Genomic DNA, 26,840 nt, shown 5'->3' with positions numbered 1-26,840 from the left:
GCACGCGCGCCGGCAACAGCCAGTTCTGCGTATGCGCAACCTCTGAGGAGACATGGCGGCCCCCTTCTCGGTGTCGCCGTATCAGCGAAAAGCGGGGCGCCGAGAAGCGGGGCATTGCTGTATATAAAGTCGGTGACCCCACCTGGCACAAGCCCGAACTTGGAATTTCCTACGGCATGCCACCCCATCCTCCATGGGGTCCCACCGATTGCACCTTCCACAGAACACAAAAACTGGGGACTTGGGTTAGATCTTCTTTGCCCAGCCCAAAGGCGACCTTTACCAAACCTGTGAGTAGATAGCCTCTCTCTCGCCCCATTCCCCCAACCTATCTCACCTGACCAATAGGACACAAGACATGTGATGAGGAGAGCATGGGGTCTTATATGGGCTGAAGGAGTCGGATTCAAAAGTTGTGTCCTACCCAAATGGGCAGGGCTTAATTTCCTTTTTGTACTGGCAATAGGAGAGATGGAGAGAGAAGACATTTAATTTCAATGTAGAGTTCAGCAAATAAAAATATCACTTGTGAGCACAGTCACGTCTGACAGGTCTGCCTGCCTTTCCCCATTATCCGTTAGCATACAGTGCTCCCACTGCAGCCAGGGAGATGACATGCAAATAAGCACACAGTGTGTCACCTTTTGCTTCAAATCCATTTTAACATGGACACCCATCAGCGTCTCCTAGCCACATTACACAGGTTTTCAGCACACCATGGGTTAAAGACGCTCATAGCATGTAAAGCTACCCTCAAAGATATTTAAACCTTTTGGGTCTCAGTGTGAGGCAGGTTATACCGGCTTTGCAATTTGAAGCTGGAATATGTTGTAATGTAAAGAGTTGTAATCTAAAAAAAAAAAAAATGCAGGGTCTTATGAGCCTGTACATGTAAACAGCAACAGTGACAAAATACATGCTTGCAAGTAACTTTTATTGACACACAACTGTTTGGTCCCAAAAACACAAAAACCAGCATTTGAGACGATGTTCAAATGAACAGAAAAAGAACAGTGCATAATTTTAAGCCCCAACAACTTCCAAGCCTCCACAAGAAGGTGTAACATTAACATTTTTATTTTTAAATCTACAAATTAACATTTTATTGTTCCTAATATGTTTCTAATCAGCCTCTTACTTCTTCAAGCCGAGAGTTTAAAGAAAAAAATATATATATTCATGAAATGTATTTTTCTATATTACGGTATGTATGCCAACAGCCATACGGTACAAGAACGTCCCATTTTATTTCTCAAACGAGCTGGTTGCAAGTAAATGATTCCGAGAGGAAAAAAATAAAATCTATACAGACCATCATTACAAGTATAACCTTTATGCTCAACAGTGCAGAGTTCTTTTAATCGCTTTGTACAACAAGAGCGTGTTTCAACAAAGTATTTCAGGTGATTTGCAGTTACATGCCATGAAAAAGAGAAAATTATTCTACTATTGTATTTACACACATGATGACATTTTTGTTTCGTGTTGGCCTTATGAAAAATCCCATGTATAAAGGTTACAATAGGTGTTTACACACTAAACTCTCGATTTTTACATTTTTAAAAGCATTCTAAAACAAATTATCCTGGATTTCACGTTTTGTACTGCCACCATGTTTGGAGATGAAATGCCTTTGGTAAGGACTCCTGTGTGCTTCAATGTGCAGAAAAAAAACGTCGTAGTGTTTTTCCTGTGTCTACACAGTAGCTACAAATTTTAATCGGTCTGAAGCAGCCACAGTTAAAAGATTCTTGTGCAAAATCCAAGAGGTAAAATTATTTCTTATAGCCATTTATGTAAAAGCATTTTGGTTTTGATGGCTATGGAATCGGAGTCCATTTTCTATCTTTCTAGCACATTGCAAAGAACCCAAACTGAAAAAAACAAGCGTAGGACCTTTTAAAATAGGTTCTACCAGAAACCATCACTCACCTGGCAAATACAACCCATTGTAAGTGCCAAATTAACCCAGAAGGAGAAGGTGGCCTTCTGTCACCAAGTATCAACTCAGTCAACCAAAAGGAAGGCAATTCCACTGGTTTTTCCTAGTATCAAGTCTGGCCTTTTTTCCAAAAGCCATCTTGAACGTCTTCAAAACGGACAAAGCTTCCAAAATCCAAAAAGGAACGCAATCAGAATAAAAACATTTACAGTTAAAAAAAACAAGGCCATCCCCCCCAAACCGTATGCTTCGCCATTTACTCAACTGTCTTAAAAAGCAATCCCAAGCAAAGTGAAGCAGGACAACCTTGGCATTTCCACTTGTAGATGACCCTTCCTTTTCACTGGAAATGGCAACATCTACTGAAGCTGACAGCACTACAACTTTATGGCTCCTTCATCCATGATTTATGCATTCAATGCATATTATTGTATATAAAGTCAGGAAACTTTCCTTGTGTGAAATGTTCTATCCTGCCAAGACACCGTCAAGTGTTTTTATCTTCCTGTACAATACCAAACTGAACAAGACCTTTACTTCAATAACCCAACCCATGTTTAAACTGGAATAGAACATAAGGGAAGCTGTCGTGCTCCTAGACGTAATAGACAGTTCCTCAGTGCAAATGAAAATATAAATACATTTTCACATCTTAAAACTAACTGGGCAAAGCCACTCTTCTACATATATCTGTACATAAGGATTCACAGCTGTTACAAGTCACCTGAAATACGTCCTTCGTAACAAACAGTTACAAGCTTTTTGTTACTGCACCCCTTTCCCCTTAAAAGAAAGGTGCAATTATGGCATGGTAATTTAAACTCCTGCAGTGCCTTTACTGTATTGCAAAAAGCAAGCGACAACTCAAAGTACAGAATTTTCTTCACAGATCATAAAACAAGTGAGCCCCTCGAGGTCTGAAGGGTTAAAACCGACATGCCTTGCAGACAGAACATGCTTTTAGATTAATAACGCCTGAAATGTCATCTGTAAACAATTCATTATACAAAAAACACACTACAATTAGGGATTACAACACTGATGAGGCTTCAAGGAAATAAAATCCAATTCATTTGTTCGTCAATGATTTTCCTTTCACAGATCATTTCATTTGCGGAAACCTGTAAAACGCTGTCACAAAATCATACCTTTGTATCGCAAAAATAAAAGCTTTCGAAGACGCATCTTCAGTACAAGGTATGGTACCATTAATGCAGGGGGCTTGTATAGAAGTGCCATTGCTTATTAAAAAGCTGCATTTTACTTTCGCTGGAACTAATAAATGTGTGTGCCCTTATTGTTTAGACCGCTGTACAGAAAATAAAAATAAAAAAAGTTTAAAGTTTCGTTACAGGTGCAAATGAGAAGTTTGCTGCCAGTTTCACTCTGCTTCTGTTCTGTTTCCTAACTGGGCTGTCTAATGATTCCTTGGTGAGCTTGGTTTCTAATCGTTCAGAGACTTGAAGGGAAGGCTCCACATTCTGGTCTACATCTATGGACGACGCAAAACCGCCGTTCAGGGCTCCATTAGTTAAAGAGATGTTCTGTGTTTCTTCTGTTAAAAGCACCAAATCTGTGTGATAAAATAAAAATAGGTGAGCCAAAATAACCATAATTAGCCCAGTACTGGTTCATTTATTTAAATAACTCCCGAGTAAAATAAATCAATCAAAAACAGAAGTGCAGGAGCAACTGCACCTGTACCTATGGTCTGATGCCTACTGGAACCATCAAATCTAGCAAGCACCTCTCTAAAAAAAAGTTATTAAAGGGTTACTTTTTGAAGCCGTGATGGGGGAAAAGATCATTACGTGTACCAATTGGTTAGTGGCAAGGTTTAGATGAAAAATGGAAAGATTTTGCTACCAACATAAACTGAACTATATGCAACACTTCAAAAGTGTATGCCTTGGGGCTGCGTAAATCCGGCATTGTGCTAAAGGGGACAAACGCAATCAACGTCCTTGGCATATTTGAGAAAGTTAACATTATATTAATAGGATTAGTAACAAATGTGTTGTTGCATTTACATATCAGACTTGTGTCTCACCAGAGAGATAAGTATGTTCTTCAAACTGAATGAGGTCAGCAGACTCTAAGACTACGGGATCGGGGTGCAGCTGTGGGGATGGCAGGCAGGAAGGAACTGGCCCACACAAGAGGTCCACGGGAGATGTAAGACAGAGGAGTTCCTTTTCTATTTGGTGACAACCTGGAAAGAATAACAGTAATGAGCGTCTACAACACCAAACTTTGCCAATGTGGGATAAAAGGCCTGTCTGTAAAGCAGTGGTATAAATGCTGGGATTCACTAAGCCAGTGGTTTCCAACCTTTTTTAGTTAAGGGACACCAAGTTAAATTCTGAGAAACCCCCAAACCTCTTTAGTGTCTGTGATCAGACGCATTTAAGGAACCCCAACCGTCTCTAATAATGCACCTGAGATCAGATGCATTGTAAAAAACCTCAACCCTCTCCAATAGTGCGTCCGAGGTCCGATGCATTGTAAATTCTTCTGTATTTGATCATTTTCAAATGACGAGAAAATTACATGGAACCCTTTAGGGATGCCCGGGGAACCCAAGGGTTACCAGGAACTCTGTTTGAAAAACACAGCATTAACCTCTGGTAATGCTGGATCAAGTGAGAGAACCACTAAATACCATTGACTTGCAGTTAACACAGGGCAATAATTATTGGAAGTTAATGAACCTCCCCCAAAAGTACCAGAAGGGTCCTTTATTTTATTGTTTTTAAATCACAGGATAAATTGTTCCAATTTGATCAATTTAAGTATACATATGGGAAGGCATACTATGGACTTGTACAACTTCAGTACTATTGAGAACAAAATCTTCACCGCGGCTTTGGAAGATGCAATTTAATCCCAATTGCATAAACACTCACCATTCAATAAACCTAGATTGCATGTCAAAATAACTTTAGCAGTCTATAGCAGGTCAAAATTAAACAAATTATATTCATAGGTTCCATGGTCCACCTATGTCAGGCCTCCCACTAAACAGACTATTGATGTTTTTTTAATTGTTGGAACGATTAAATGATCATCTGTTGGAGAGGAGATTGATAAGGCAATGCAAGCGGAAATGTTCCATTCACAGGACCCAAATTACAATTACTGGAGTCAGATGTGTGTTAGGATACAATACACAGATATTTGCACACTTCATAGGAATATTTGTTTACTGTACTTACTTTTCATATCATTTTTTAGGACCACAATTCTCTTGTGACCATGTCCTTTTATCCAAACCACCTGGTCAGAAAGAGGGCAAAAACACAAAACAACGTGTTATGCCATACTGTACATGCAAGACATATATGAAGTGTTCATTTCAAAATGAACCGGTCAACATTTTTTCCTGCAAAATACCGATCTGGTTTAGAACTTTACAATTGCTTGCGAATATACAATGCATGTCAAGCGATTTACCCTACATAGAGTAACTACCTGTGGAATTGCTCCCAAGATCTCATCTAAATTGCTGTATCCGTACAATTTGGGCTGCAGCACTTCTCCAATGTATTTGCTGTATGCCGTCGGGAACTCGTGCAAGAAGATCTGCTGATAGTGGTAAGTATGCAACAAGGAGCGCACATTCTTTGCAAACATGTACAGCGACGTCAGCTTCACAGAGTCTTCCCCAGAATGACTTGTGTACACCTGGGAGAAAAGCAAAATGGCAGTTATTTCCTGACCGTACATCCATGGTTTTGTTAGTTATTCTAGTTGTATAGCATCTGTTTCCTTGCTACAATGACAGTCACTGCTCAAAAAACTTACATATACTGTTCAACTCTTTTACAGAGAAGCTTTAGCTTACGAAGGATAATGGCTGGGAAACACCAGTTAAAAATGGGAAGACAAAACAAAAAAATATTAGGCTCCACTTAATATGGTTATCCCCCAGCTGGTCTTGTTACTGAAAGGGTTAAATAAATAAATATATAAAAAAGGCAAAACAGAATGCTCTTGGTTTGTATAAATAGTTTGGTGTTCCTTCCATTAGTAAAGTTCTATTTTTCATATCCAAACTTCATTTTCCAAAAGCTTTGAGGTCACAATATAACATTGCGGTTATGAGTTCAATGACCGTTTTAAAAAACCCTTCCTCCTTCCTATCACATGCCACCGACCACAGTTCTTGATTGATTACAAATGATCTACATACCTCAACCAAGTAAGGCAGGCTTTTCAAAAGTTCAGTCATGGACACAAACCCATATTCACATGGATTAAGAGGAACACCATGGAAAGATTCATAGACGTTTTGAAGTTGATCAACAGTAACGAACAAGGATTCATCCCAAGACATCATCAGTATCAGAAGTTGTGCAGTTAATGAACGCAAGGACTTCCTGTTGATCAGCTGGATCTGCTTGCCAACGTCGGTATCTGTAACCTGATTGAGTATTACTTAGAAACAACCCCTACGTTGTAACTACATTACAGACAGGAGACTTCTGCACATTACTGTAATTGCCTTTTAAAGTAGAAGTGACACCCTTGTTTCTGCTTCAGAAGTCTACTTCGAGCAAAATGCACTAACAAGTTTGCAAAGGTTGATCTATTTGGATCTGAATTGTTGAAGGAATGCAAAATCAAAAAGGTATGGCGAGTAAAAAGGGGACGGGTTCGTCACCAACGCACCACAACTACAAATGTCTGGCTTTAGCCACTACCAGCTTCACATTGCAAAGCCAGTATAACCAGCCTCACACTGATGAGACCCAAAATGTCAAAACAGAGGTCTGTGGGAAGGGTTACTGGCTCTGCACTTCAAACCAAGCTGTGCTTAAAAAACTAATACGGCAGGCAAAAGCTTATAGGGGTCCATGTTAAATAGATTAGATGAAAAAAGTGACACTACTTATTCACATGCCATTACCCAGAATCCCTAGCTGCAGTAGAAGCATTGAGTGCTAAGAGAATGGGACAAGGCAGGTTTGTGGACCAAAGACATGTGATTATGCCAATAATTGGTATTTTTATTTGCTACAACAAAATCAAATTAGTGTCAAAAACAATATGTTTCTCTCTCTCACTGCGTATATCCCATTGTTTGTCTGCCAATTAAATCCAGTAGGTATCAAGTGGTAAAGCTGCTGTGAAAACAGTTTTTCATGATGTGCCATTTACAAGCTCGTGGAGACCCCAGATTATAGGGCTGTATAAAAAATTAAGGTCTTACCATCTACAGCTGTAAAGCAATGAATAGTGGATAGATGGATTTATTTAAGAATTCAACAGTATATTGCAAGCCAGATCTTGTCTGGAGCAATGTGCCCCAAAGTGCTATGCATACTCATCCTCTATTGCAGCGGTGCTCAACTCCAATCCTCAAGCCCCCCCACCCCTCCCTCAACAGGTGAGGTTTTTAGGATCTCTCAGCTTTAGCAAAGGTGGCTCAGTCGAAGGCTGAGCCTCCGATTGAGCCACCAGTGCTGAAGCAGGGATATCCTGAAAACATGACCTGTTGGGGGATGGGGGGGGGGGGGAAGCTTGAAGACTGGAGTGGAGCACCCCCGCTCTATTATAAACCAAATATACTTTTCCTTAAGACTTGGATGCAAACTATAAATAAACTGCATGCTGTGAGGTATAATCTGGGAATTTAAAGTTACCTTAACAACATGGCAAAGCTTTTGCACCAACGCTGGCACAGAGCTGACATCATAGTCGTGGAGTCTCAGAGTGTAACCAAACGTCTTGCTATATTCAGCAAGTAAATCAGGCATCATAATAAGATCGTTGTCTTTTTGCGAGCGTAGAAGTTTAACAAACTGTGCGGCTAAGGCTTTAACACGCTCCATCTCTGTCAATGTCAAAATCTTTTCCTCTCCACATTCTAAGACCTACAATGTTGGGAATGCAGAGACTTAAGACACTGAAATGGCTAGGAGGGCCATGACTGAGCAATATTAAACCAAGTGATATTACAGCCTCAAGATAGGCATCTTACCAACAGTAGGCCAACTTCATTTCCCAACAATATTAGATACATTACAAACTAAAATGTTTGTACACCAGGGGTTCTCCACTCCAGTCCTCAAACCCCCCCCCCCCCTGACCCCCACCCCCCAAAACAGGTCAGGTTTTAAGGATATTAAAGCTACAGCACTAGTGGTTCAGTCACCCCACAGGACTTTAAAACCGAGCACAATGATCCCACTGCTGCCACCAGAAAATAAGTCACAGGAGACCAGGCAGTTTCCACTGTTTTACCAGGATCATTCATTGAGCAAAACTTAAAATAGGCAAACACAGTGGAACACAAAATACGTAAGAAAGACACACTGGGGGTCTGGGCTACAAAACTAGACTATCCTAGTTGAATTGAACAAAATAAAAGTCTTTAGTTGACCGGGACTTAGCCCAAAATGTCCTGGAACTCAAATCGGCATGTAGCTCCAGACGCCACCGCGCTCTTTCCTCCAGAGGTGCTGAAATCACTTCACCGGGAGTTGGCTCCAAACGACCGGGAACTAAACTCGGCTTGCAATCTTAGCCATGACCGCTACGTTACCTTTGTAAAACTTGGTCCCAAAAAGCTTGACTTAGAAAGCATTTCGACTTGAAATTTCTGAAGCCGGTTTGCTGCCAATCCGGACATCAGATTCAAAAGCGCAAGAACAGCAGCAGCAAATTTGAATGTACCAAAAGATGCTCTCGGAGAAAGAGCAGCGAGCCGGCTTCAGAAATTTCAAGTCGAAATATTTTTTAAGTCCAGCTTTTTGGGACCAAGTTTTAAAAAAGGAACGTAGCGGTTGCGCCTAGGATTGCAAGCCGAATTTAGTTCCAGGACGTTTGGAGCCAACGCCCGGTTAAGTAATTTCTGGAGGAAAGAGAGCGTGGTGGCGTCAGGAACTTCAGGCAGATTTGCGTTCCAGGACATTTCGGGCTAAGTCCCGGTCAACTAAAGACTTTGGTTTTTCGTTCATTTCAACTAAGAAAGTCTAGTTTTGTAGCCCAGACCCCCAGTGTGCCTTTCTTATGTATTTTATGTTCCACTATGTGTTTGCCTATTTTAAGTGAATAAACCACAATTTATTTCATTATCTTGTTTTGCTCAATTAATGATCCTGGTAAAAAAAAAAAAAGTGTAAACTGCCTGGTCTCCCGTGACAGGCTTATTTACTCGACAGCCACCAGTGCTGTAAGCTGCAATATCCTTATAAACCTGACATGTTTGGGGGGTGGGGGGGAGTTCTTGAGGAGTGGAGAACCAAAATATTACAGAACGCCATTTTCTCCTCTCTTCCTTTCCACCGTTCTACCTGTAGGACATGTCTTTTTAAACCTTCCCATCCTTACCGAGTCTCTGCCACAATTGTTTTTTTAATTTTTTAATTGATTCTTACTGCTGTACAATTTGCACATTACCTCGACTCCTCCCCCACAAAAGTTCAATTATTAGGGCGAGATTCCTTAACACCTCAAGTAGAGTACAGTGATCCGCTCTGGAGACCAGCACACAAACTGGATATAGTGCAAAGGGTTACTAAAATGGTGCATGACCAACAGCATAGGACTGATCAGGAAAGACCATAAGACCTTTGTATGTACAGCTTAGAGGCGAGAAGGGAGACAGGGAATAGGATTGTGGAAACACTTCTGTATTTCGACAGTACAGGAGGGTGGGCGGCACAGGAGACGTGTGAGGAAGTACTTCATGGAATGGGTGGTGCAATATCCTCCCAACATCAATGGTAGGAGTCAATACAGCAAGGGGGAAAAAAAAAAAAAGTCTTGGACACAAGATTATCGTAAATACGAAAGAAATCCAAGGATCAAATGGGGTCTGAGGGTTGACAGCAGATCGGAGAATGGATGGGCTTGGTGGGCCCAGTGCCTCTTATCTGCTGTCAAATTCTAGGTTTCTATACAACAAAGTGTGCCAAGTCTGGTTTCAACGTTCCATGTATTTCCTCCGTGACAAGATGTTATGTGCATTATGTAACTTGTCCCCCATGCCTGCACTCTGCTATGAGTCTTGCACCATGTGCATGTGCTTTGGGAAAATACCGACAGAGACACAGACCCAAGACGAAAATGACAATTGCGTAAATGTTGCTCCATATTTGCCATAATGCATCATCCCCTTTGTCCGCGTAGGGTTTATCTACCTAGAAAATATTCATGCTTCAATTCTCCAGTTACCCACTCCACCAAGATTCAGGGCGTCTCGCTTCATACAGGCCAGAGCAGTACTTATTCGCAATGCGCCTTCAACACATGGATTGCTATGACTTACTTGTAAAACATCTGGTATGGCTTCAAAGAGATCAAGCAGCTTAGTGAAACCGTAGTATGTGAGCTTGCACTGGCGCCCAAAGTGATGATGGTAGGACGGAATAAATTTATTAAATGGCATTCGGCAATGGGGTTGATGTCGCACTAAGTCAACCACTTCTTTGGAAAACTGCTTTGTCCTTTCAATTTCTTCTGGAGTACGTTCTTGGGAGACAATATGAAATGGTCAAAAACAATAAAATTACTGGTCAACAATGCTATAGGTTTACTAATAAGAATACAAAACATGTATTTAATACCAATGCGGTTAGTACACATAGAACTAAATAAAAAAACTGCTATATATAAAAAAAAAAAAAAAGTCAACTTATTTGGAATTACAAATCGGACGAAGTCAGAGTGGGTTATAACATAACAAGTACATACTAAATCTTTGATGAATAAATGTAAATAGGGTTCGCATACCTCGTTTGGGAATAGAGATGACAATCTCATGGTCTTGCTGAGACACACATATAGTGGTATCAGGAATCTCTGATACTATGTCAACCAGTTCACACACACCATATTCTGTAACATCCCAATCTCTTGAGAAGCACCTGTAAATTGGAAACTTGATCAGTTTGAACGAGATGGTGGTTATCGTGATATTCACCGGTTTTCCCCCTAATGCAGTAAGCCATTTTCTCCCCCCCATACTTTACTAAATATATTTAATTTACGCTAATGAAGTAAAAACCGTCAGCCAACTGAAATAAATAATCAAATGAAACGTGTCTGTTCACACAAGTCACCTTAAAGCAAACCCAACCTCCAAGTTGGATTTACATAATTGGAACCAGGGGGTGCCTTCCAGTCTAAAAAGACTTATAGAATCGCAATAAACAATGCAAAAACAGAAGACCCAGACGTGAGAATTTAAACAGGGTAGATGCAATACATTATTCCCAAGGCATGCCGACTCACCAGTGATAAGCTTGTAAGAATTCTCTTACAATGACCTGCTTACTGGCCTGGGACTTGAGAAGCTTCAGCAGGTCCTGGGTGAAGCGCTTCACTTGTGCCCTGTGAGTTAGGGTTAACAAGCGTTTGGCACCCATGCCGAGAATCTAGAAACAAAAATGGTGGAAATTAAAAACACAAGGTTAAATAAAATAATAAATATACATGAAGTTACATAGGAGATATATTTACAATATCCATACGAACAGAATAAAGCAAACTTTAAAGTAGCCATATAAAACAAGTGAAGGTAACAATTACCTTCGATACTAAAATGTACTGAAGAGTAATTAGTTTCTATAATTAAATATGAACAAGACACATTGTTTTTTGTTGCCAAAAGCTGCACTTGCTTCATAAACTATGGTGCAGTTCAAGCAAGTGACATTCGATGGACGCAACAAGGTTGCCAAGAAGAGTCTGGGAGTGGGAAGGGGCTTATCCCTCTACTTCTGCTGAACCTCACTGCAGAATAAGTGAAACTGGTCAACAACCATCCCCATGTTTTTCCCCCAGTCAAAAAATCAGTGAGGCCAAGCTATTTCCTGGACTCCGGGGCCACAGAGGAAAGTACCTTCACTGCCATTTTTTGTCTTTGCGTTATAACGCAGGATATGACCTATAGCATTTGAAATCCTGAAAGTACACAGCACAAGCAAATCCGAGTTGCTCAATAAGTGTGTAGGCAATTAGAAAACAGTGTTCCTGATCTCCTTCATTGCAAAAGAAAGGCATTATTAGTAGATCATTGGTACTTACTTGTAGAACGTGAGGCACCGCTTCTAGCAACTCCATCAGCTTGGAGTATCCGTAATCAGACACACGGCACTGCTTAGCAAAATGATGATGATATGTTGGGATGAATTTACTGACAGGCATTATGCATGATGGCTGATTCTTCATTAGATCTATCACTTCACGGCTGAACTGAATTAACTGCGGGTTACCGACTGGACTCTTGGACCTCAACAGCCATGGATCTAATTGGACAAAGCGGTGTTACTTTTGTTGCAAAAAAATACAAAAATAAAGCTGTTCCATAAATATACTATTTTGACCATTAGATAAAGCAATTGAGTGCAAGAGACAACTATGGTTGAATTAGTCTCTAGAGCAGCGGTGGCCAATGCCAGTCCTCAGGGGCCACCAACAGGTCAGGTTTTAAGGATAGCCCCGCTTCAGCACAGGTGACAATGAGCCACCTGTGCTGAAGCAGGGATATCCTTAAAACCCGACGGTGGCCCTTGAGGACTGAAGTTGCCACCCCTGCTCTAAAACATGAATACAAACGTCAAAATGTATTTTAGATTTATTTAAAGCTTATGAATCTCCCAATGAAGGAAATAACTCCCAAGGTTGAAAAGGATGTCCATTTCCAAATGATATAAAATCAGACCTATTTAGAGAAACCCATGACCAGTAATGAAGTTGTAAAAATTAGGCAGCATCAAGGAGAGAAAAAAACAAAACAAAAAAAAACAACCCCCACTGGATTTCTTTATTAGGATCCATCTCCTTTTACTCATTTTTGACAAGTCAAAATACTCAAGTCACATACTTTCCGAAGTCATAGGCACAGATGTACATAATAAAATAATGTCACTCAAATGTATGCAACATTTAAGCTTCCAGTAGTCAAAACAAGTTCACAGGTACGGTATCCAAATTAGTTCACAGAATAGCTAATCATTTTAAGAGATGCAGTCTACTATCCAAGACATTTACTGAACAATGTAACTAAATCGTGCTTTCACTTGGCCAGAATGAGGTAGGTTCCATACACAAGCCAAACAACTCAAGCTTTTGCCTTGTGACTATTTCACACAATGGCACCTACCAGTATTTGGAGGAGGCGGCTTGTTGTGTATCCACTTGACCACTTTTATACCATTTTGGGCAGTTGCAATATTGACACCAGGAATACATGTTATCAGATGCTCGAGAGGGACCCCTCCCTGTCCTTCTTGCACCTGTTCCAACTCATTGAACTCTGCAGCATAGCAATCAGGGAAACTGCAATTTTAAAAAAAGCAACAAAAACTGCTATTTGGTCATGCTTCCTCAAAAATACATAATAATTTAACTGTGAATAAGGTTCCGCCATAATTTACTAAATATAAAGACCCTGGGGGTGGGGGGGAGAAAAAGCATCAGTATCAGGAGCAAAACTGGTACCCCTGTCCCAAATAATAAATTCAACGCTATCCATTGGATATTTGTCTTGAATGACTGATTTCTTTCTAATTATTGGTGAAGGTACACACATTGTAGTGCTAGTACCTTGCTCTAAATTCATCCCACAACTAACCAATGAATATATAGAACTCTTACCTTAAAAGAGGAACTGTCCCCTCATGGGTCTGTAAGAGGCTATGGACTTGGGGAGCAAAGGTCTTCAAAGACAAGATCACATATGGAATTATGTAGGAGTCTGGATCAAAATCATGCTCGCTGAAATGAAACACAGAATTCAACAGCATTACAAATGATTAGAGCAGCAGTTAAAGTTTACAGGGAATTAGTACATCTCGGAGGGGGGGGAAGAGGGGGGGAGTAAGAGCGGGAAAGAGTTTAAATAAAATATAGACTTTCCAGGATCATTTTAATGCTCCTTATGCCCCTGCAAGCTCATCTTGTCCCAAGTTACTGAATGGTGCCAAGCCTTAATGCAACTTAAACTCTATTCTGTTGAATGGTGCACTAGTGCTTTAGGCCCAAGTTTACCAAGATGCGTAATGTCCAGTAATAAAAAGTCTCAAACTGCAGCAGCGCCCCATTTTTTGTTTTTTTATAGAGTAAGATACTGAGAAATACCCTGGATCAGCAGGAATCTTAAAGAAAAAAAAAAAACTAAACAAAACCACACCTTATTGGAGAAAATCTGCAGTACAGCAGAATGCAGATTTTCCCAGAAATAAAACAAAAGGAAATCCATATGAGTGACAACGTATGTTGCATCTATTCTTGCAGATGTTAATGGTTTTAAATATCTGGGCATATGGTTTGACCCTTATTTAATATTTCGGTTGCACATTGATACTCTGACATCCAAAACCTACAGTATGACAAACTATGTGTACTTTATAGGAACAAAACCACACTAAGCCCGCTGGTCAGAAAGCACATTGCACAGCAGATGCTAATGCCAATTATAGACTATGGGGAGATAGTGTATGGTACAGCACCCCAAAACTCACCTTAGCAAAAATGGACAACCTATACAATTCAATATGCAGTTTTGTCCTCCAATGCAGCTACAACACACATCACTGCAAAATGCTCCAAAAATCCACCCCCCCCCCCCCAAAACTAGGATTGGTCATCACTTGACTCTAGGCGCAAAGTTCCTCTCCCCTAACTTGCCTTCAAATACTTCTTGGGCAAGCTACCCACCTATCTGAACAAGCTCCTCACCCCCATCACACGCAGCACTTAATCACCCGAGATCTGACTCCAAGGGACTTTTCATGGTCCCAAGGTTCAACAAAGTATCCAGCCGCTCCACTTACTGTGCACTTCACAACTGGAACAATCTAACCGATACTTTCTAAACTACCATCGGTTTAAGTTCTTTCAAATCTAAAGCGGTCTCAGATTTATTTTTGTAACTTAAGTTTTTATTAGTTTTCAATGCAAAGCAATAACACAGAGTACATCCATTGTTTCGTTTAACAACCAACAGAAATCATGATGAACAAAATCAAAGAAAAACAGAATACAAAATGAAGGGGAGAAGGGAGGTCCTTTCCTCTACTTAGAGGTATCTTATGGTATCAGAATATAATAAATTTATTCGGTCTCGGGTGGTACTCTGGTACCTACTCCCTGCGCGGTCCCATTCCTCCTCAGACCGAGACTTTCTGCTCCCCTCGTGGCCCCATTTATTTCCCAATCGTCAAAACGAGAACGCATCTGTAATTATCATAGCCAAATATTGGACATCTCCAACCCTGGGACATCTGTCTGCGATAGCCATGGTAGCCAGACTTTTAGGAAATTGATGCCAGTGTCATTAACTAAACTTGTTCATTTTTCCATCTGGCACACAAACCAAATTCTGTTCCGAATCTTAGAAATCGTTGGAATTTCTGATTCCATAACGCTGCGATCTCGCATCTCGTCGCTGTTACAAAATGAGCAACCAATGTATTCTCTTCTTTGGCCAGACCCGGTGTTGGTCTATTTAGTAGAAAAAGCCACGGGTCCATTGGGGTTGCGAGGTCAAAAATCATCTGAAGTTAAATCTCTCATTTTCTCCCAGAAAGGGGAGATCTGAGGGCAGGACCACAGCATATGCAACAGATTATCCACCTTGTGCCCGAGACAATGGGGAGAATCCCGGCAAAAATCTAGATAGTTTGAGCGGGGTGAGATACCATCTCCTTAATACTTTATATGCGTTCTTTAACATTGAGCAAATTGAGCTCTTGGATGTCGCCGTGAAGATCTCAATCCATTCCTCTTGTACCTCTCCCATGTACGCCTCCCATTGTGTCATATAGCTTAGTTTATTTTTAGCATCAGAACTGGAACAGGTTACGTCTCTATAAATTTGGGGGGAGGGGTGTTCTGTTTATTGTAGAAAGCTCTGATCTGGAGTTATCTAAAGAATTCTGAGTGGGGGATGTTATCAGATCTGATTTGTTCGAATGATTTGATGCAGTTGTTGCCCTCCAGATCCCCAAGTCTAATAAAGCCTTTTTGTTTCCAGATTGAGAAATCAGCGCTATTCATACCTGGAGCAAAATCTGGATTGTCCCACAAAAAGGAGTCAGAGTTCCTGGTAGTCAGTGAGCTTTTGAATTAAGTGGCCTCCCAGATTGACGAGTTGATCATTGAGGATAGTGGAGTTAACAGATTTAAGTGCTAGTGCTATTTTGGGGATCAAAATTAGATTGTTTGCATCATAGAGTCTTAAATGCCTTTGTGATGCGTATTCCCAGGAATTTGATATCTGTGTTGCCAATTAAAATTGAAGTTGATCGCTATTAATTTTTCCATCTCCTTTGGTAGATTTATGTTCAGCGCTTTTGTGCCGATTATGATCTTTATTAGTGCCAGTAGGAGCGGAGCTCAGGAACTAAGCCTCCATTCCCTCAGCTGCTGCGCATGCGCCTCGCGGGCTCACATTTTAATGTAGCCTGTAACTGTGTTACATCCGCCTATAAAACTTATTTTATCTTTAACTGTTCATGCAAGGTCTTCATGTTTAATGTATAACCCTGTTCACCTAATGTAATGCAATGTCTTTATATACAATGTTTAAACCTGTTCTCCCATGTATTTTGTCACCGTAACTCAATGTGTTATTTCCTGGTAAAACATTTTATAAATAAAGATGAAATTCTGCATTATTTTTTAAAATATCTAATACTACGAAAAACAGTTTATTGGTAAAGTTGCTCAATACCAGCTTTTGCAAATCACCATATGAATAATAATAAAAAAAAAAAAGTTATGCACAAAAATATTCGCAAAGGCTGTTGGGGGGGGGGGGGGGGGAAGGGAAAAAAAAAACCACACAAAAAGGGAAGGACAGTGTCCAGTAGAAAGATTTTCCCCACTCAGCCCAATTAGGAATTGCGTCTTAATGTGGCAGTGTTCATTTATGAACATTCACAAAGACAATATCACCAACTACTACGCTTATTAGAACTGCATTTGGAGAAAAAAATTGCATTTTAATTCTTGCTGGAAATGGCAATGAACATTTAATCAGAATGTAACACCTATTGCTGCACTTCAAAGAATGGAACAAATAAGTAGATATCTTTGCTAAGTGTATGTCATAAAATAAAATCAAGAATCACTATGCAGAACACAAGAATCTTGCAAGTGTAAAAATGTGTCACTTAAAATGTATAATCAAAACAATAAACTACAGTCATGTCAAGTTCAATAAGAAGGTACTCCTTTTATATAACGTCCTCTGTAGATTCCGGCTTTATATTTTACATGCAGCTCTAAAAAACTGTTAATGTTCACACATTCGGTCACTTATCCCATTTAAAGTAGTCATTATGCGCACTCTAATTCCCCCCTCCACCGAGCCCCCCTAACCAGGACTAGGACCCAGGGGGCGTGCGGAGATGAACCACACTCCGTATAAAGTCAGCTTTTGCTTCCCCTGGAGGAGACTGAAAACCGGTACCTTTAGCCATTGGTATCTCAGGTGGGTACCCAGAGCTGGGGAAAAAATAAAAATAAAAAACCCAGCATGGTCCAGCACCAGGGAACCCATGTATCCCATCCAGATACAAAAGATACAAAAATTACGGCGATGCAGACCACACTATTCATTCGAAAGCAGAAAGTAAAAACCAATGAGGTTCGTAGGAGGCAAACCATTTCCTTCCGTAATGGGTACCTGAATTTCGTATTGGTACAATGCTGCCTGCACACAGGCTCATGATATTCCAATTCTTCAAACACTATGGGACTGCAGTTTGTAGACGAGCCATCGTGTGACGGAGACGATCCCAATGGACTTTGCCTAGCTTGACTGCTAGGTAAGAGACAAACCAATCGCCCGTTTCCCTGGTCACGGATAGTAACAGTGTCTGTTAATCTGTACAGATCGGACACAATCAGCTTGTGTCCAAATCTACAAAAAAAGAGGGAAAAGAATAGGGAATCATAATGAGTAGGAACACAGATATCTGATTCACTTTTATATATAGCTACACAAAGAAAGCCTAATGTATATGTATATATAACCTAGCCACTCCAGATGACATTTTTGGTATAATGCATTGTATTCCTGTAGTCTGACTGAGTCCCAAGGATCGTTTTGACAAGCCCCTTAAGTTTCAGGTTTTTTTTTCCCCTTAGTTGGATTTATTTTCCCTTAGTTGGATTTTTTTCCATTGGTTTTCATGTGTTACTACTACACAATGAATATTTCCAAAGCAGATATTTGTCTACACATACGAAATGTTTTTTGTTTTTTTTTTTAAGAAGTTTACAGGTGGTTCTTATTATACAAAAAAAATCAAATATAATAAAAAATCCAAACGTGTAGATTTGCTTGAGGAGGAGGAGACGGAAGACAGACATGAGTCCCAGTAACTCTGATTTAAGAATGCAGCTTCAAAACTATTTATTTGATTTTTTTTGTTAAAGACTTGAAACATACTTTTTCTCATAGATTTCTGTGAATTTAAACAAAGGGAGGCAGCAGGCTGGAGCATCTTGAAGGATGGACATCGTTTCAAAGCTAAGGAGAGAGTTCAAGAGCGTATCAGAAACGGTCTTTAGCCATAAATGTGTCCACATTCTATATCTTTTTTACATTTACACCTAAACAAGGTTTTCCCACCCCAAAGATGGAAATGGGAAACTCACCTTAGCAAAGACAGTGATTTACTTGTAGCTCCTGTAGCTAGAGACACTTGGATTCTTTTGCTCCCAATCTTGTATCGGTGAAGATTGTTGACAGCACTGATGGCTTCTTGAAGGTTTTCCATCTGAACTGTGGCTTTCAGTTGGTAGTCCGTATGAGGGCTAAGTTCAGCATGCTTTATCTGAAACCACAAAAACCGCTACAGATGACCAACAGTAGACAGGTAGTTTAACTGTTAGAGTCCCTTATGATGTACCAGGTACATCATGGCAAAAATATGTGTTCTAGGGGATGACCAAGCTAGCCAATGAAAACGGAAGTGGCGTACCCATCGCCCCCTTTAATAGTTTTAATATGGAGTAAAAAAAAACACGAGTGTTCTGTGTCTGTATTCATGACTGCGTTGGCCAATTTTATTTACTTGCCTCGAGAGTAGGCTCAAGATGTTAAAAAGTACTTTAAAAAGGTCACAGATGGAACCACTGAAAATTTAAATATGAAAATGTTTATTAAAAAAGTAATGGGGGGACGGGGGGGACTGCGGCAGATTTTTACAACCTTCCTCCTTAGAACAGTGTCCTTTTCTCTTCTACTCTATACAGTGCACTAGGGTGAACATTCACCATTAATACCGAATTCTGCCTTTGGATTTTTGTGACACAAGTGCAATATTTTACACCGAAAATTGTAGTTGCCATACTTGACCATTCCTCCAATCTGCCTAAATAGTCATTTTGTTTACCATCACTCATCTCCTAGGAGGGTCAACTCTGTTTCAGATCTGTGTCATCTGCAAAAAGGCAGACTTTCCCCTCCAAACCGTTGGCGATGTCCCCAATAAAGATATTAGAGCACTGGTCCCAGAACAGATCTGGTTACCTTCCCCTCATTAATGAACTCTGTTCTTTTTTTTGCCCTATAGTAGAGGCTAGGGTGATCAACACAAAGTAGCAATGTATAAAAACCAAGGACTGAACCCCTAGAGTGGGATTTGACTCACTTAATATGGATCAGTCATGTATGAGTTGGTATGAGTAGCCTCCCGCATTGACACCACCGTCGGGGCAACACTTGAAACCAGATACCCAGAAACAGCGTGCAGCAACTGAGATTGATATGGTTGTATAGCGATGATGAATGGCAATAGTGTTACATAGCTTTTCCATATGTATTTCACATTGACTTTTGGTATATGTCCTACTTACTCCATCTAGCCTCATTACTGGCTACAAAAGACATTATTTGGGAAAGTTGACATATCAGGCTAGTACCCTCTATTTATCGGCTGGTTGAAGAATTATGGCTAGTTTAGCCAAGGCCGTGCTTATAGTGCCGGCGACGCGAATTCGCCCGAAAACAAACGCATTGCCGCCGCCGCGTGCGCTTATAGTGCACGCGACGGCGACGTTGCGAAAATCCGCCGCCGGCAAAATTTGATTTTTCAAGGGCCGTCGCGTCACGTGACGGCCCTTGAACAAACCAAATTGCGGGAATCCCGCAATGCGGCCGACCGGCGAAAGAAGCGACGGCAAACGTCACCCATCGTATCGCCATCGGCAGCACAATAGGCAAAGCCTAACACCAACATACTAATAATGTGTTATTGTAGCAACCTCTATTCAAATCTGCTACTTGTAATAGCCACATTAGTATCTACCATGCTTTTATGCCCTAATACTTGTCAATGAGTGATGTGTCTGTAGCCATTCTACTATGCCAGTAGCTTGACCAATGTTGCAATTCCTTATTTGACACATTTCTACACTACCCTGTGAATTGACAGTATGTTAATATACTCCTTCCGTGTGGATATATCCCCGATTGCCCAATCAGCGATAACATCTAGAGACATTTATTGGCATTATACTAACCTTAGGTTATCCAGTAGTGTTAATATCCAAGTCGCCTATCCTGGGGCTTTTTATTATTCACTGTACATTTTATCACATGCGTCATTGTTTAGTAGCATCATTAATAAAATTTTATTGTTTACCATAAAAAGTAATGGATATTTTAGTACTCTTGCTAGTTGGTTTTCCCTAGAATATTGCTCTTTTAGCATGACTCATTAAATTGCTAAATCAAGAATATTAGGATTCTACGACTTATATTTTGTCTGACAAGATATTTTCTACACCTGAATGCAGTTGTGAGTGGGATCCAGGAAAATAAAGGAAGTTAGAGAATGGAGAGGCCGACAGCCCTCCTGCAACATTTTAAAGATTTGGGAGCCTTTGATAACTGTCTAAAAGTCAGGAGTCCTAGGATATTGATCTATGCTGTTTTATGTGTTTTGAAATTATAAGCCAGTATTTTCTGAGTAATGTGATGTTCACCCTTTTATATTCCCCCCCCCCACTCTCCCCCTTTTTTTGCTTTACCGTCAATAAGGTGTTTGTAAGCATGCAACTATAATTGTAAACATGCAGGCACAAGTGACCGTGTCAGTTCTAAGAGAGTTAATCTTTAATTAAACTAACTATTATTTATACTTTAAGCACATCTAGCATTCGGGGGTAGACCGTTCAATCTTTAAAATGGTATTTTATATATAATGTTTACCTAGTTATTCAATGGCCATTATATTCACACAATTATAATTTCTTATATTTTATTTCTATATTTAACACTAATTCGTATTTATGATTCATTCTCCGCTTTATTTTGTACACCATGTTCCCATATATAGGTTTTATATAGTTCATGAACATATTTAGTCCACATCCAGTGTTGGAATCTTTGTTTATGTCGTCTATATGAAATGAAATTCTGCACTTGCTCACTTTAAAAAGACGCCATCTTTAATGTATTAACTGCACCTGGTGATGTCAGCACGCCCTATCTGGCAGAAGAAGATTCTGGGACAACACCTACTCCTAAAAGTGAGTCATTTATATCCTTTGCACAACTCCACTCTGATAACTTATGCTGGGACACTTTCAACAACAGTGTGGCCCCTTACTGCAGTGTTTGTGGGGGCCTTAGCCCACTAGTCAGATTGTATAGAGAAGTGATTTATATTGGACTGTTTCCCATTTATTCTATTATCAGGGGTCATCATCTCAGGAACATTATATATTATTGAACTGAACATTCAAACTCTGAAGGTTTTTCTTAGAAGCACCTCACATTTTCGTTTTCTCGATGTCAGCACGCCCACCCTGTCTGCCGGTATATAAACTATACTACTTCACCACTGTGGTAGCGTGACAAAGTGCTTGGATCCGTGCTTGGATCCAAATGTCAGTCAGTCCACAGATAAGTTTTATATTTGCTGCTTTTCCGTGACCGGATTCTTGATCTAGATTTTAGCTTACCGGCCATCTCCTTTGAGAAGCATACTGTACATAGGCTTTTTCCTTGCACTTTTACTAACCTGTGTGACACAAACGCCTGTTACTTTTAGTATGGCATCTTTTAGTTTTTTCCCCCACTGCTCCTGCACGCCAATACCTCCACCCTGCCAAAGAATCCCTGAAATCATTTCCCATATCGAAAGTCAGTCCTCCTAAAATCTAAAACCTTAGCCGGTCTTTATACTAAACCACACGGATTGATGAGCACAAGAACCCAAGCGCTCAGCGACAAGTACGTGCGATACTGTCCCCATTGGTAAGTATTAAATCCGGGATTACTTAATTGCAAGCTCTCTCGCCAATTGATTGAAAGATGCCCCTTGCAAGGAATCCAGGTGGTCCCTGCTTCTGGCTGAACCTGCAAAAGGCACATGCAAGTGCACATCTGGCAGATTGAAGGGGAGTTGAATTTATTCTGACTCATTTCAAAGCCTCCCCTCAGCTGGTTTAAATACTTGCTAAGGAAGCATCTGAACTGTTCGGAGTATTCTGATTCCGCTCATAGATGGATGCCTGCCATCTCCTTTATATAGACCCATATCCCTCCAGGTAGAAGAACAGCTGTATCCAATAAATCCAAATCCCTCCTCACACCACTTTCCCCAACTACACATTAAAGTGCCTTCCCCACCCCTATATACTGGCAATACCTCTGAAAAACCCCCCACTGAGGATGCCACCTGTCTGTCCTAGTCAGGTAATTAGCTCCTAGGTAGAAAAATGACATCTACCTTTCTTGCTGCCTTAACAATTCCCAGAATGCACCTCCCATCCCTCTGAGCTGTAGCTCCAGGTAGGCACTTTACCTCCCTCTTTCGCCTCACCACCTGCTCCCAAATTTATAATACTCTTAATGGAGTCCCCAAGGAGTTGCCTCCTTTTACCTACCCCTCCCCCTAAAAAAAAAACCTCTCTTTCTCCACTGCAGTAGGTGTCTCTGTGGTGCAGTTCTGACTTGCTAATGCAGCAGTGCACGACTGTGGAACCTACCACAGCAGTAATAAATAAAAAAAATAAAGGTTGGGTCTAACAAATAACTGCCTACAGTACTTTTTGCCTAAACGTGGCTTTTGCTGAAGCAGTGATGCCCAGTTTACAACGGTTAGTGAAAGTTTGGATATCTGCCCAGGTGGCATCTCTACAAATGTACTCTGGTGAGTGACCTATCCTTTTCCCACCCAGTAGTTAGGGGTTATGCCACACAGGTCTTCCGTGTGGAAAGGTCAAATCTGCAGAACTTTAGACATGAGGCGCTGGTACCTGTCATGATTTTTCCATCAGGTCTGGTACTGAATAAAACAGGAAAATGGCCTTTTATGTACCTCCATGAATATTTGATCTTGCTTTTTCACAAGCTCTTTTTCGTTATCGTCATTTCCACAACAATTCTCATCGCTTTAATACGTTTACCAATGCAAGTTGGAAAAGTAAAATAGTCTTTCACTTCCCCCTTCAAAATGATTTTTTACATATATGGTAAAAAGTATAAAGTAAAATACTTCAATAATAATAAATCAATGTCTGACTGGTAGCAGTTTTTTGGAGGCTGGTGGCACCGTCCCCCAGAGCTCACTCCTCCTCCTTCACCTTTTTAACTTGGGAGGTCTTTTCATTTGCTGCAGAAACATGACCTATGATGGTTCTTCCCCTCTTAGAGGTAAAAGGAAGTGTTCACAGTGTAGTGTAGTGTAGGACCTGCATTAATTTGGTTATACCTTGTCGTTGGTATGCAGGCTTATGACGCTTTGGACAAAGGTTTAACTAAATAACCAAATATTTATTATTATTGAAGTATTTTACTTTATACCATATATGTTTTGTCAATGGGATGCAGCATTGGGCACCCCTGTCTCTTGTTATATACAATTGCCACGCTCAGTAGCTCTCTTGTTGACATAAATATATATTCATGATGTGGTGGGTGTGGGAGTTTGAGCTAGCTGGGAATGTGTGTTAATCAATCTCATGCATTAAGTCTGGGATTGAGACAGATTTTGGGGGGTTTAATTAATTCAACCACTTATTGAAATCCTGGCAAAGCATCTTGCACAGATCATTTAAGCCACATGGGCAGGTAATTATTCTACTGAAGCTTGTTTTCAAGCAAACAGTCTATACATAATTTCCTTGTATGTTTATCTGGTAATGGTTATTCACATCCAGTGCTCAAGTGTTCTGTTGTCTTGCTTTAAAATCAGAGGGACTTTGTTGTAACCCCTTCTGGACTTTAACTTGGTGGAGAAGACATTGCTATGAGCAACCAAGAGGATTACCAGTCAAATGTAACAACCAACTGACACATTGCTCATTTGGAGGGTACCATTCCGATCTATTGTAGCCATAACTATGGGAATTCGGTCCTGCGTAGCCGCTTGTCGATCGCGCCTAAAGTCACATCCGGTCTTGCAATTTTAGGTAAATTAAACATGCACATAGGTGCACCCATGCATCAGATTTAAAAGCGACTCCGAGACTTCTGTCCGATCGAGCGAAAATAAGAGCTGCAAAATGGAAACTGGCGACCCAACATACAGTATGCAGCATGGAGGGGGCGATCTGGACAATTCCCGAAGACGCTTCGGGGCAGTCTTCAATGGGAGGGAGGATTAGGTTCCCAAAATAATGAACGTGAAGGATGTGGATGTACATTACGATACTTGAGGTTACAGGAAGTAGCCTACCCAAAAAGGTGAAGACTGCCCTGCCAGAGGGATGAATTCTCACAGCAGTGCACTGCCGTTTCGACGACAAAGAAAAAAAATATTTGCAGGCTAATGTACGGTTTGATAGTTATGGACATATCAGTATAGCAGTATGAGAGTCCACCTATGTAGTTTGGCTGTGATCAAACCACCGCTGGTGCCCACTGCAACAAATGTAGCCACCGGGAGAACTCACCGCTCGCGATGTCGCCATCTTTAAATTTCTGTGGTGCAGGACATTTTAAAGATGTCATTGAGATAGCGAGCAGTGAGGTGTCCCATTCCAACAGTCAAAGACCAGTGTGAAACTAAAGAGGATCCAAAATATACTTGCCTTTCCATGTCTGAAAAATATGTCATGTAATGTTTGCTGAAGGTCTTTCCTAGACATCCTGTAGTCCAGATTGCCAATCTGAATATCAGCACCATTTGCAAAAGGATCAACAGAATAATCAGCACAGCCAGACTGGTAAACGGAGAGCGGTGAAGAACAGTTTGAGAGGCTTGGAGACAAACTCCTGTGGAAAAATAAAAGTAATAAATAACCAGCCTAAAAGATTAATATTGGGTCAACATAATGCCACAAGGTCAAGGAAAAGTATACCTTGAAGACCAACAACTTTGAGATGTTAGCAGAGGACTAAGCTGCCTTGATCCTGTAAGTTTGCTGAAGGCAGAGGGGTTACTGATTTGAAATGGAACTTCTTCCTTTTCTTTTTTCTCCAGAGGAGAATTTGAAACACTTCTGGCAGTAGGTGCATCTCGTCTAAAAAACAGCAAAAAAATAAAACGCAATAGCACGTAAATGGTTTTACCAAGTAGCCATACTTCAAACTACAGGTCACATAGTATAACTTTCCTGTGCCAACGGTTGCCCACATTTCAGGGGTGGGCAACTCCAGTCCTCAAAGGCCACCAACAGGTCAGGTTTTCACGATATCCCTGCTTCAGCACAGGTGGCTCAATCATTGACTGAGCCACCTGTGTTGAAGCAGGGATATCCTGAAAACCTGACGGTGGCCCCTGAGGACAGGAATTGGCCGCCCATGCCATATTTGCAACACTCCATATGTGAGGGTAATAAAAGCAATTGGCTCCTAGTTACATTTTGCAAAACATAGCATCAAAGTTCTTGCACCACCCAAATGATCAGTGAAATATAGTCACACAACTCAAACCAAAATGGCGCTCCCGAGACGTTCTACATATAAACCCAACCTACAAATATATCCACTATCAAAACCTATTAAAACAAGCAGCCTGAACAGATGAGTGAAAACAAACACAAGGGACTGCGGCTTTAAATATATAAAAGCTGTAGCAGAGCACAAGAAAACGGTTCGACGTACTTCTGCTTAAAGCAGCAATACTACAGTGCCCCCCCCCATCACTTTTTTTCCCTTTCTTATTTGTATAGCATGTGATGTATAATCCTACATTTTTACCTAAACTGGCAATAGTTTAGTGCTCATGTTATAAAGTTGTCAAAATCCTGATTGTGTGCCTAACATAATTGCTGCTTCAGTCCGTGTAACTCAGCAGCTCCAATGCATCCTTATATTACGACGGTAACATTATCTATTGTTACAGTTTGCAGCTCAAACTGCTGGGGAAATTGGCAACACATTAATCCAAACAGGAAAGTGTTACAAAGATCTTGCACTGCTGGGGAGTTGGGCTAAAACCGAAAATCAAAGTATGCTTTAAAACACAAAAGACAGCGTGGAATAATCCTAATAATTTAAAAAAATACAGTAAGTATTATCCAATACTACAGAATGTTTTTTTTTTTTTTAAACTCAACACACACACACACACACACACAACAACACAGCAAGATCTCACATTTTTCTGCTTTAACTATAATCAACTAATCCGCTTCGTTAAACCTCTGTTCTGGTTAGCTGTGCCCTAGAGATCTCAATAAAACTAATTCTTAGCAAATATCTTCTGCACTGAAATTAAACCTACTTGCAACCACTTTTAAAAACAGCTTCTGCTGTTCCAACACTTTTTGTTGCCACGGACACATGGTTTGAAGCATGGCAGCTACTTTGGGGTGAGGGGGTGTCTAGCCGTTCTCCGTTCCTCCGCTTGTCTTTGTCCTGCGGGCTGGGATTTGTTCTGGTGCTGGATTTGGATTCCATTTGGCACAGCTCCTTAAAAATAAAACATTGAAAACAAAAAAGTAAATGTCTGACTTTTCAGACGCAAAAGTAATG

The 26,840-nt window shown here is 40.6% G+C and overlaps 1 protein-coding gene across 18 annotated transcripts in view; it reads right to left on the bottom strand.

Moving 5' to 3' along the window:
• Positions 1–915: 915 nt before the first annotated feature.
• MARF1 (meiosis regulator and mRNA stability factor 1) overlaps positions 916–26,840 on the bottom strand; it is a 40,749-nt gene continuing 14,824 nt past the window's right edge. For 17 of the 18 annotated variants that reach the window (XM_075566113.1, XM_075566111.1, XM_075566108.1 and 14 more), the window contains 18 exons: positions 26,590–26,777; positions 25,223–25,384; positions 24,953–25,136; positions 18,563–18,741; positions 18,354–18,434; positions 17,586–17,822; positions 13,550–13,669; positions 13,056–13,231; positions 11,978–12,198; positions 11,183–11,325; positions 10,682–10,815; positions 10,218–10,420; positions 7,588–7,818; positions 6,135–6,365; positions 5,414–5,626; positions 5,158–5,218; positions 3,993–4,154; positions 916–3,515 (listed from right to left, as the gene is read on the bottom strand). In XM_075566113.1, coding sequence (XP_075422228.1) covers positions 3,280–3,515; positions 3,993–4,154; positions 5,158–5,218; positions 5,414–5,626; positions 6,135–6,365; positions 7,588–7,818; positions 10,218–10,420; positions 10,682–10,815; positions 11,183–11,325; positions 11,978–12,198; positions 13,056–13,231; positions 13,550–13,669; positions 17,586–17,822; positions 18,354–18,434; positions 18,563–18,741; positions 24,953–25,136; positions 25,223–25,384; positions 26,590–26,777 — 3,162 coding nt within the window. In that variant the 3' untranslated portion in view covers positions 916–3,279. The remainder of the gene's footprint in view (positions 3,516–3,992; positions 4,155–5,157; positions 5,219–5,413; positions 5,627–6,134; positions 6,366–7,587; positions 7,819–10,217; positions 10,421–10,681; positions 10,816–11,182; positions 11,326–11,977; positions 12,199–13,055; positions 13,232–13,549; positions 13,670–17,585; positions 17,823–18,353; positions 18,435–18,562; positions 18,742–24,952; positions 25,137–25,222; positions 25,385–26,589; positions 26,778–26,840) is intronic. The other variant, XM_075566116.1, reaches the window with a different exon arrangement.

This window comes from Ascaphus truei, chromosome 11 (genome assembly GCF_040206685.1).
Source record: "Ascaphus truei isolate aAscTru1 chromosome 11, aAscTru1.hap1, whole genome shotgun sequence".
Lineage (NCBI taxonomy): Eukaryota > Metazoa > Chordata > Amphibia > Anura > Ascaphidae > Ascaphus > Ascaphus truei.
This window is presented reverse-complemented; position numbering and strand designations above follow the sequence as displayed.